Source organism: Tribolium madens, unplaced genomic scaffold (assembly GCF_015345945.1).
Source record: "Tribolium madens isolate multiple individuals breed KSU strain unplaced genomic scaffold, Tmad_KSU_1.1 Scaffold_7;HRSCAF=85;Tcas5.2_LG10, whole genome shotgun sequence".
NCBI lineage: Eukaryota > Metazoa > Arthropoda > Insecta > Coleoptera > Tenebrionidae > Tribolium > Tribolium madens.
In genome coordinates this window covers 1,629,340-1,641,932 of record NW_025401050.1, presented here as the reverse complement: position 1 = coordinate 1,641,932, position 12,593 = coordinate 1,629,340, and the positions used below count along the sequence as shown (strand labels likewise).

Sequence of the window (12,593 nt, the reverse complement as noted above, 5' to 3'; positions counted from 1 at the left end):
CAAAAATCTCATAAATTTTACAAAGTAGACCCCATGAATCCTATATCGACAAAGAGCTAATAAAAAATGCCATGTGCAATGATGCAATAAAATATAGAGTGTTGTATTTAAAAAAGTCGAGTTATTGCCATTTGTATTTTGTCATTTTCAAAAAATCGTAGTACGCGATGGAACATCGACTCCGAGTTTGTCTTTATCTCAGAAGACGCGCTAAGGCTTAAGGAATCAACAGGAAAAAAGTTGGTAAAATTATCTTGAATAGTTTTGACGTTATGAATTTTTTTGTGGGTCGATGCACGATGTAATTTTGACACATAAATTGGCATAAGTCAAAAACTATTGCAGGTAAGTGTAAGAAACCAAGATGCGTTATATTGACAATTTAGTGGCGAATCCAGAAATGTAATAAAAAATTGGGGTTTTCATTTAAAAAAACAGAACTTAGTTGTGTATCTTATTTGGAACATCCTGTATATGAATAGAAATATTTTTATAATGTGCCTCATTGTTGTAGCTATTCTTTAAAAAAAAAATCATGTCGATAACTTCGATAGAAAAAAAGTTGTTGAGCATGCGCGCACCCGTGGGTCACCCTGTATGTATATGTTATTATTATTGTTATACGTATTATAATATTACGTATTGTTGTTTGTATTTATGTACTTAAAAAAATAAATGTTTTTTTTGCGGTTTTTCAATAATTGCCCACAAGAAGCAAACTATGTTTTTGTCTATTTAGGATAATGTCGGTAACAAGGCGCTTCATAGGCTTCGCACACAGGCGCTGCCGAGTATCGGCGCGGCCCTGAGTGGGTACTTCATAAGTGACAACAGAGTGGACGGCTAAAAATGAGAGCCGCATTGGCCACCTTATCCAAACTGAGTTTTTCACAGAAATTTTTGAATTTCCTATTTGCTTAGAGTCAAACATCCCTTATTTAGGGCAATTATTTAAAATTGTAAAAGTTTTCCAAATAAAAAATAGGTATTATTAAATTAAAACGGGCGGTAATAATTGAAACCCAGGCCGACACCCGTTACGAAAACCCAAGGCTTCTCTTTTAAAAAGAGGTGAATTGAATAGTCAAATAATTTTTACAAAACTAAAATAAACCTTAGAAAATTTAAATGTAAATAAAAATTTATCACTTACCCGGAAAATCGGTTGTATTGTTGAAAACGTACTGGAACCCGATATTGGAGAAATCATCGCCACCACCTACCAACACACATTACACTAATAGTTCAAAAGTCGTTATTTTTATCTAATAAAAGTTTTACACTTAAAAATAACAATAATAACACAATAATAAAACCCAACGCGCCGCGTGCTAATAACGCTTCTTTTTCAACATAACCTCACTTTCAATAACAACCCAAGAACACAAAAAGTAATTAAATTAACAACCCAAGCTAGGCAACACACTTTTTAACACTGTTAAATAAGTTGTATAGCTAATACAAATAATTGTTTGTAGGACTGTATAAAAAATGTAGTTAGTATTTTATGCCGAATTAGGTTGTAGAACACTCTTATTATAAGGCGACGACTTTATAAAAATTATTCAATGTACAATAGTGTTTCCAATACATTTTATTAATCTTGTTTGCATTTACAAGAATCTGATTCATTTTTACAGTTGATGTTAAATTCAAGTTTACCTCCAACAACTTCTCCATCACTATCACTGTCAGATTCATCATGTTCATTTTGATTATGAGTTTCCTGTTCTTTTTCATCTTGCATCTTATCTACAAATGTTTCACTCAAACCTGAAGCCTCTTTTCTCTTCTCATTCAACTTTCTCTTTATAGCAACCATACCTAAAACAACTCGACATCAAAAACAAATCAGACAAATCACAATTTTCAACATTTCAATGTTTGAAACACCACATTCTTATTTTTCGGTTTCCTTAATGACAAACACCTAAAAACCAACAAGTTTAAAAGTCTATATTACAACAAATCAATTTGTATACCGTTCTTCTCTTTCTTTCATTTCTTTTCGCATTAAAAGAAAGTTGTAAGTAGCATCATCTCTTGGTGGGAATAAAGAGCATTCAACAAGGTCCAAATTACATTTTTTTTTCTTGTCATCTGTTTCAGTGTGGTTTAACCAATGAATCACAGCTTTAATTAAAGCCTTCAACAAATTAAACAAATTTATAAAGTCGCAAGACATTGTAACTTACTGAAGAATAAAATTCAATTGTTAACCACGTCAAGAAAAAAGTTAATAAAAAAGTTACACCTGGAGTAAATCCTCTTACTAAAGGGTAACCAAATAATAGAGGCACAATAATACCATAATTAATTACACTACAATAAATCCATTAATTATTTAGTCTTGTGATAACAACCACTTACAAAACTGAAAGACTTAGAGTGAAAAAAATGCCCGTTAAAACTCTCCCTCTACAATTGTCTCTTTTTGTAACAATAGCAATAACCCGTGTTACCTCTAAAGCAATTTGAGCCGAACAAATCAAAATTGTTAGTCTAAAACACCCCTCAATGAATCTAAAAAAATACAATTACTTACGTTAGTGCAAAAGTTACACCCAATTACCTCAAAAAGTATGAAAAGCAGAAGAAAAAGAACAAGCATAAATAACCCGATGCAACAAATCCATGACAATATTTGAGCCTCTCCCAAAAAGCACTGTGCAAGTAAAATGTCAGCACAACAATAAACCCAAGAATCAATTGTCCTGATGCTACATTTGAACTATCAAAAGGCGTCTTCAATTTAATTATTTCTAAGTTATTACGAATTAACGTGGCGCAACAATAAATACAAGCTGTAGTATAAAAACCAAGATACCACAAAGACTGTTGCAATCTGACTCGGATGTACTCTCGGTATTTGATTCGTTTCAAGAAAGCCTAAAATAATACAATTAATTAATTCGAACGCCTTTTCCTGAAGACTCACATTAAGCAAATTGTCAAAAAAGACATGCAAAATGCACCAACAGGCAAACATCCATGTGGTACCATTACATAATGTGTTATTGTAATAATTTCCGATATATTTGTCTAAAAGGCGTGGTATTATTGTTAATTCTGTCTTGAGGAAAAGATTGATGTACGATTCCATGGGAGTTTTATTCTGAAAATAAATTGAGGTTAGGTAAAGTTGGACACCAATTATAAGTACAAACTACCACAAGAAACCAAATTATTTCTGGAAATGTTTCATGTTTGATTGGTTTTTGAACTATTTTAAAATTTTGGCTTTTCTATTATTAGTTGACATTTGACAGCTATCATTGCAAGATTGACTTAGGTTAGGTTTAACCACAGGGTTTAATCATCAGAGGTCGTCATACGGGTGTTATCCGAATCAAGGCAGATTTTGTCAGACTTTGATATACAGGGTGTAACGAAAAGATGGGGACAAAGAGTAGCCTGAGATTCCCTAGATCAAAATAAACCGATTTAACCCAATCTGTGGTATAACCACAGATTAGCTAGCAAGCAACTAATCTGTGCCTATACAGCGCCAGAACTCGCGCCCCAGAGAAAAATTTTAAGTACCTAAGATAAGATACAGGGACATTTTTTTATTAGTATACATAGCCTTATGTAAACGGTTAAAAAAACGGGTCAATTTCATAGGGTAGCCTACCAACATTTCAAGCTTTTAGAGGGTAGGTACTAGATATTAAAATATTGTCAATTTCGAAGAAGAAAATATACGGGCTATTAGACGTGACGTCACAGACGCGACTGTACTGCAGCTAAACATACAGTGTTGCCAGTTGTGATACTAGAGTACCAAATTGATACTAGATTTTGTTTACTAGATATTTATATTTACTTGTGAACAAATAATAATTTATATTCTCAGCCAAATACACATTATGTGAATGTTAATATATTTTGTTTTGTTTTGGTACAACCTATCCACTCCTGTCGTTTGCAACATTCTGGCAATGCTGTAAACATATTTTTGACGTACACAGGAAGTGAGGTTAGAACAGATTAAATTACAGAAATGTTGACTACAATTGTTAAAACCATTACGAAACGACACACATTTTTCATAGCAACTACTTCCTTAGAAACAATCTCCCTACACGTCCCGGATTCAAGAAATAAACTTTTATTTGTTTAGCTTCAAAGGTACAGTCACGTACCTTGCTGACGTCACACTAATAGCGCGTATTGAAATGTTTGTGTGGTATCAAGTGGGAAATAGAGTGGGAGGGTGAGGAGTTGAGGACTAAGAACAGCCTGAAACCTGCATTGTCACAAAATTTCAGTTTTGAATATTTTAATATCTAGTAAACCTCATAGAAACCAAGAAGGATATCGATAGGCGGAGCCAATGCGTACTCGGTGTAGTGGGGAAACTTGAGCAGTGGCGTAACACCATTCTGTGATAAAAAGGGAATTGTAGAGTTGCTTTTGTGTATTCATTGATTGATATATTAAATATAAAAAATTTATACGATTCTCCACGATTATTTCAAATATAAGCTGATATTAATTTTTGTATAAATAAAACAGAAAATAATGAATAGATTCGTTTATTAAAAATATAAACATCCAGTGGCGGACATGGAATTTTGGACATCAAATTTATGTCAGTTCAAAAAATGGCAATGTAACCCACGCTTTATTGTCATTATAATTGACGTTTAAAACTAAAATTTCAAAGTTTTAATTGAAATTTATTTTTGATGTCGATTTTCCAAAACAATAATGTCAGCAATACGTGTTTTTATATAAGTTCAATAAATTGTTCGTGTCTCTATACTTTTGGGCATACCAAGAACTACCATTTCAAACGACAAAGGTAAAGAGTAGCAAGGTGTGTCGAGCATTATGTCAATTATAACAAACGTTAATCAAAATTCTGAAACAAAATTAGAAAAACCTAAAGAATAATTTACACTTTTAATCTGTCAGAGGAATTAGATGGACAAAATTCACTGTCCATCACTGTACATGGATTTTCAAGTAAGGTAAGATACCAGGAACATGAAAAAAAATGTTTATAAATTCTATCTGTCAAAAAATTTTGACATTTATTTTTTGATATTTGACATTTTTTTATGTGTATTTAATGATACTGATGATCTTATACAGGGTGCGCCAGAACTGGCGCCCCAGAGAACAATGCTATGTAAAGTAAGATACCAGGAACATGGAAAAAATGTTAAAAAAATTCTATCTATAAAAATTTTGAACTTATGAGAGTTTAAATTTTGCACTTTGACTATTTATTTCTGTTGGAAAAATAATTTTCCAAGTTTTTTTGTTATAGGCTATTAAAAGAGGAAACAAGGAAGCTATATCCTAAATTGTAACTGTGATCAATGTTATTTGTGCCTTTTATTGGCAAAGTTTTTGTACCTTTACTAAATAATTGTAAAAAAAACATATACAAGATAATCAGTATCACTAAATAGACATAAAAAAATGTCAAATGGCAAAAAATAAATGTCAAAATTTTTTGACAGATAGAATTTTTTAAACATTTTTTCCGTGTTCCTGGTATCTTACCTTACTTAAAAAAAATTCTCTGGGGCGCGAGTTCTGACGCATCTTGTAGATCCTTCTTGGTTTCTCTGACCTCTACCCTCTAAAAGCTTAAAATGTTGGTCGCCTACTATATAAAATTGACCCTGTTTTTTAACTGTATACATAGGGCTATGTATACTAATAAAAAATATCCCTGTATGTCCTGTACCAGGAACATGGAACCAATTTCTTTAACTACATATTAAAATATGAAATTTTAGACTGGTAAGAGATGTGATTGAAGTAAAATTGTTTTAAATAATTTTTTTGGTTAATTTCTATTTCAATTAAAAAAATAAACAAAAGAACCCTAAAATAATTGTAGTTTCTTATTCCCTTTTTAGCTTTTTCTTTCAATGTTGTCATGGAGCTTGGGAATTAGAAGTATTTAAAAATGTAACCAACGAATTTACCTAAAAATTCAACATGTGACTAATTCAAAATGTAATCATTGCAATATGTAAATTTCAACAAATGTTAAGAAACTGATATACACTCTGTCAATTTTAAAACTTGCAATCGGCAATTTCTCTCAACTGAAAAAGTTGTTAATAATCACTCAAAACCGTTTTGGTGGTTCCTATGGGGAATTAAAATGACATGATAAGTGACACACCTCCACCCACTCTTGAATATAATAAAAAAATGAAAATTTAACGTCTTCGTTTTTGAATAATTGGAAAAATAACTTTCTCAAATAGGCTGTTCTATGACATTTTTGAAAAGCGCTTGTTATGGGCTTTCCAACGATGCGCAAGTAGGGACGTGCCATTTAAAATTTTCAACTTAAGATGGATGTGGCTTGAAGGGTGGGTGGAGGAGCGTCACTTACCATGCCATTTTGATTCCTCCTACAAACTACCGAAACGGTTTTGAGTGATTCTCAATAACTTTTTTTAGTTCCAGAGATATTGGCGATTGCAAGTTTTAAAATTGACACCCTGTATGGTCGAAAACTGGTCTAACACAGGTTAAAAAATTATTAAGTAATATCATCTGAAGTTGGGAACGGCCGTTTCCAAAACGTTATGAATAAAATTTAAATTCTTTAATCACATTTTTTAATTCCCAAGCTCCACGACAACATTGAGAGAAAAAAACCCTATTGCAAAGACATCAATAACTTATTTCACAGCTGCACACTCAACATTTACTTATTTAATTTTAACACTATTAATACATTCTAAATGACTGATAATTACGAGCAATACATGAAAGGATTAACTTCTAGTAGGATCTTCTTGTTGTTGAATAAATCAACACTCGTTTTCTGACCAAAAACACCAAACCTTTTATGTTTATCACAACACACAAAATGTTCATTTTCATGCGAAAATAAGAAGAGAGGAAAAATAAGAATAGGGTCGTTGCATCCATCGGAATTTTTGTGTTTTTTTACTTTTATACGTTAAAGATTACCTTACAAAGAAGCGATCCATCAATAAAATTAACTTGGAAAAGTTTGAAATGCCATAATTTCGATTATTAAGTTTAGGGTAGAATTTAAACCCAAGATAAATTCCCGATTTACTACGTAACAATCCCAAAAGCACTGGCAACAGTGCAGTGACAACTGACAGTGGCAAGTGGAATAATATGGCGGATGTTTAATCACAACGTTTAAATGTACTCATTTTTTGCATCATAATTATTAGTGTATACACAGAACACATACATACCAGGTGAATAAAAAGTATGGAACCAAGCGTTTTTTTCGTAAACTAAGTACTTTACGAAAAAAATAATTACTGTGGCGTAAAGTACAATTAAAATGTGACCATTTATTAAGAATAACATTTTTCGAAATTTCTTTTAGTTTTCGAGTTCTGGAAAATTTTATTTTTTTTTTAAATGGCAACCCACCATGGTAATTTTTTTAATTAAAGATTATGATCTAAAAATGACCTCTAATTAAACAGAATTGTATTTTAGTCAATACTTTTTTTTTAATAAATTGTTAAAATTGCGTTCCGAGCCCATTACGCAAATTTTACGAACTTGAACGAGGGGTTCGTTTCATGACTTTGGTCGTTGGAGAGCCCGGTTTCTTGTGCAGGTGCTTTGGGGTGGTTCCGGATGGATCGAAAGATCTAATAACAAATCATTTTCTTCCATTTTTAGTCCATTCGAAACCACCCCAAAGCACCTGCATAGAAATCAGCGCTCTCCCATGATGAAATGCATGAAACACTTCGGTTCGGAAAATCTTCGTGATGAGTTCGGAACGCAACTTTAACAATTAATTAAAAAAAAGTACTAGCCAAAAAACAATTTTATTTAATTAGAGGTCCTTTTTAGATCATAATCTTTAATTAAAAATATTACCATGGTGGGTTGCCATTTAAAAAAAAAAATCCAGAACTCGAAAACTAAAAGAAATTTCAAAAAATATTTTTTTGGTAAATGGTCACATTTTAATTGTACTTTAGGCTACACTAATAATGTTTTTCGTAAAGTGCTTAGTTTACGAAAAAAACGCTTGGTTCTATACTTTTTATTCACCTGGTATATTAAAATAAACAAACACCAAAATATATCCTTAAAACAGATCTGCAATCTGCATTACCGGCATTCAAACAGCCAATGATCGCAAATCTGGATTATCACAGCAAATAAAACGCGCGCGTTTTGAATTTATATCATTTTATGAGTCTTTGATATTTTTTTTATACTAAAATTAAGATTTCAAAAAAAAACAAAAAGATGTGTCAATTATTTTTTAATAAAGATTCAAAATATGCAATAAAAAATACGTGCAGCGACCCCATTGTCCACATTCAAGGATGACCACCTTAGGTCTTGTGATAAAAATAAATGTTTGGGATTGTGAAAAAAAAATTAAATTTTTTTTTTGTATCCTTAATGAAAAGCAGCTATTTGATAAAATAGAATTCAAAAAAGAAACGTTCTATTTTACTATTTAGCAACACTTTACTAGTTTTTAGCAACTCTTTGCTAGTTGGCAACACTTGACTTGTTAGCAATACAGCCATACAAACAAATGAGTATGACATTTAATATGCGTTGCTACGAGTTAGGGTTTACTTTTAATATGCAACTATGTTAAAGATTGTAGAAAAACAATTTTTGTTAGAATATTCCATTAAAGATACAAAAAAATAGCATGTTCAACTCGAAAGAAATGTGGTTAATTATCTCGTAAAAACTTAACTTAACTTAAAACTTACTTTCTAACGTTCATAAATCAATCTGTTTTCACTCGATAGTAAACCACCTCTTTTCTTTACTTGTCAAATAATCGACTATTAAATCATGTATTATTTTAAATTTGCTCCAGCTTTTGACTTAAAACCCCTTCATCACTCTGCTGTCCACGATGATATAAATTTTTCTTCAAACAATTTTTCTTTATTTTCAAATATATTACACTTTTCCTCTTCCATAAACACTCAGCTATAATTATAATAAGCGAGAGTTTAACACCAATTATTAAGATTCCAAACGCAGAAGATAAGTCGGGCAAATGTGCACTTCGAAAAATTCTTCTTTGATCACATTTTGAGTAAGATGGGACAACCATGGAGTAAAAATATTTATAAATTCCAGTTTCATACATTTTCATAATACTTAAATCAATAACTTTCTTGTAATGCGAATTTTTCGCCAAGGGAAATGCAATAGTATTCTTTGTTTTCATTATTGGTATTTCCATTATTTCATAATTACATTTGTAATGATTTATCCGTTGCAATTCTTTTCTAGCAATATTAGTGGAAGCAAAAAATCCGTAATGACCCTTGTAACTTTTATAAAGCCCTTCAGTCACATTTCCCACAGTATTGTATAAATAACCTCTTAGATAAATTTGTTGCAATTGTGAATCATTCATCGACTAAAAACCTAAATTGTAATTTATTCTTTCAAACTCTCAATTTTCCTTACTCTCAAGTACACTTCATCTTGACTATTCTTGACGTATCCAATATTGTAGTTACTTTCAAGAAGATCTTCAACTGATCGAATACTAGACAACTCAACTGAAAGTATAGATGTTATAAAAGCCGAATATGAATTAAAAATAACCAAAGCAAATGCAAGTGAAGTTATTAAAATTATATTTCCTGAATATGTTATAGGTGACCATAAACTTCCTTGCATCGTGAAAATACCAATACACCAAATGGTTGCTTCACCGAATGAATTATCTTTAGTGTTTTTTTCATTTTTTGTAATTTTATTTGTTACTTTGTTTATGAGAGTCATTAAAAGACATAAAACAAATCCGGTGATCATCACAAAGAGAATTAGTTTTGTTCCGAAAGGTATCAAATAAATGTCTCTAAGTTCGTTAGATGGTTGATGTTTTATGTAGATATTGCGCCTGAAACAATAATCTAGTTTAAACTTAAAATTTCATGTCTTTTTACATTGATGTCAGTATGTTGTGAGTAAATGCCATATCGTAATATCTTTCTTCAGTCTTGATAATTGTATCCAAACCCAAGTCTACTTCTTCGTTAACAACAGCTCCAAGCAGATCCGTCCATTCCTTCCCATTCTCTTTGCGTCCTAACTTTTCAAAATACAAAATATCAATACTAAAATAATAATCATCTTTAATTAACCCAAAGTTAGTTCAAATTACTTAGAATTGAAGAAATGCTGAAAATAAGAGGAAATTTCATTCAATTGCTTATCGCTTGTATTATCTTCGATGACATTATCCATAATGCTTCCTTGTGTGGCATTTTGTTTGCCTAGCTTCAGTTGAAATTTATGAAAGTTTAGACGTTTTTCTGTTACTAAAAATGAATGTAATTTTTCACTAAACACTAATGAGTTCCAAATTCCTAGAAGTGGATAAATTATTATGTTATTATTCTATAGAATTTATGAAATTACCTAGTGGATATATCACGAGTGATATATTAGATTCTTTTCTTATTTTGTAAAGTTGTAGTAGACAGTAAGAGTCAATACTAGAAGTGCTTTTGTTACAAAGCTTGAGGGTTTCATTTTCGTGAGAATATAACAATGGAGTATTTGGTATTGTTTGGTTTAAAGTATTGTATGTATACAACCTTGTACAATTAACATTGCATATTGCGTTTGAATACGATAATTCTTCAAATAATTCTGTGTTCTAAAATCAGAAAGCTTTTTAGGTACAATAGTGTAAATTCTCGTTTTCTTTGCGGAAAACAATTATAACGTGATTTTCTAACTGTGCATGTAGTAAACTAAGTAACTTAAATCATTTCATATAAATGTTGATACGATAGTTTTTAAAGTATTATTTAAAAAAAGTTTTAATCACCTAATAAATTTTAATTGAGCGTGCGAGTTAATTAATTAACTCGACAAACAAAATTTATTATTGTAAATAAACATGGTCTCTAAGCTTATGCACAAACTGAGTGAAAATTAGTAAAACTAAGCACAAAAAAGTTTTTTTTTATTTAAAAATAAAAAATTCATAACTTTTTGCATCATTTTTTCGTGAAAATATTATTACTGAATTTATTTGCTACGAATCTCAGCGACAATTATAAATGTAAACTTTAGAATACGCCTCGGAATACGCTAGCGTGAGAATAAAGACAATCAAACTAACTGAAAAATTCAAATAAATATGATTATGTAATTCTGAATATAAATACTTCCATGTGGATGTATGCTGTAAATCCTGTTTTAACTATTTATAAAATACCAAAGATCCAAATAAAAATTACAAATAGTAGGTATGATTGGTTGCTTTATATTTTTTTGTTAACTAAACCAAATCTCGAACAATACCCCTGTATATTTTGTATTGCGCTGCTAAAAAATAGATTTTTGTCACATAATTTCATTTATATTTTAAATTTCAAGTAAAATATTTTTTTAATATCAAATTTTTACACAGCACGCTTGAAAAATATTTTTTTGTATCAAACATTTATAGCTAGAGTGAACAAAAAATTGTTTAAAGTATTACTTTTTTGAAAAAACTAATATATTATAAACTATTTACATTTTAACCAATTTTTATCAGAGAAAATTTTCATGTAAGTACCATTTCAACAGACAATAAGAACTCAAGAACAAAACAAAATTTCATTGACAAAACACGATGATATGTTTTATAGCACTTTTCATTATTTATTATTTTCTGTCAAAATATTCCATTTACAAGTATGTACAAAAATAAAATCAGTCTGTTCAAGGATTTTGTTGAAAAATTACCTATAACAAACATATTAATTTTGTGCGTTTTTTTAGGTTCACGCTGAATATTTTTACGTTACCCAAAAATTTCTATTTCAGAAGTTAATTGTATGCTTGAAACGGGTATTACGAGTATAGTGTTTTAAAGTTTATTTTTTTACCTATACCTATTCGCATTTTTACTAAGTATTTAAGACGTCTGTTGGAGTCATCTAAAACGTATATTTGCAAAAGTGAATAAATATGTGTATTGTTTTAGAACTATAGACTTTTTAAATGTTTAAGTTTGATCAAAACTGATGAAAAAAAAATAAAAAGTTAAAACTAAAGTTACAAGTTTCACCTATTATTATTATTAATATTATTATTAGTATTATTATTAATAATCCATATTTATAAAATAAAAATAAAGGTGTGTCTTTATATGGTCTGTGATAATTGCTTGCATTTAGTTTTGCTAAAATAAAGTGTTTTCGATTTATGAAATCTTCAAAAAAACTTTTAAATAAAAAAATACGTCATGCAATATGTTACCAATTATGTAGATACATCTTTAATTAAAAAGCGTATTCCCTTATCTAAATTTACAAAAACATATTGTTAACAATAAAAGAGAAAGTACGATAAATGACAACCACTAAGAGTTGGGCGTAGTTATTAAGCTTATGTAATTAAAGGTGTTTAAAATGACAAGGTGGTAGATAATACAGGAAAGAACAGTTAATTGATGATAATTAATTTAAAATTTAAATTGACAATGCAGAATTTATTACATAGAGTTTTTAATTAGTAGAAAAATTAAGAAAAACCGTGTTTATAAATGAAATAAAAAATTAAAAAAATTGATGTTAATGTTTAATTTAATAATGAGTAGACGATTTAAATGTTCA

The 12,593-nt window shown here is 30.0% G+C and overlaps 1 protein-coding gene across 7 annotated transcripts in view; it reads right to left on the bottom strand.

The window, feature by feature from the left end:
* Positions 1-1,576: 1,576 nt before the first annotated feature.
* Positions 1,577-12,593, bottom strand: part of LOC123010002 — a 33,310-nt gene continuing 22,293 nt past the window's right edge. For 3 of the 7 annotated variants that reach the window (XR_006413059.1, XR_006413062.1, XR_006413060.1), the window contains 6 exons: positions 10,399-10,639; positions 10,142-10,346; positions 9,924-10,094; positions 9,439-9,877; positions 8,724-9,388; positions 2,997-3,115 (listed from right to left, as the gene is read on the bottom strand). Coding sequence is in view for 3 of the 7 variants with exons in the window: in XM_044406611.1 (XP_044262546.1) it covers positions 1,598-1,824; positions 1,875-1,930; positions 1,983-2,146; positions 2,196-2,322; positions 2,371-2,523; positions 2,573-2,889; positions 2,939-3,103 (1,209 nt within the window). In the remaining 4 variants the exon portion in view is untranslated. Of the gene's footprint in view, positions 1,825-1,874; positions 1,931-1,982; positions 2,147-2,195; positions 2,323-2,370; positions 2,524-2,572; positions 2,890-2,938; positions 3,116-3,170; positions 3,495-6,954; positions 7,094-8,723; positions 9,389-9,438; positions 9,878-9,923; positions 10,095-10,141; positions 10,347-10,398; positions 10,838-12,593 lie in introns of those variants that run through there. The other 4 variants (XM_044406611.1, XM_044406612.1, XM_044406610.1 and 1 more) reach the window with 4 other exon arrangements.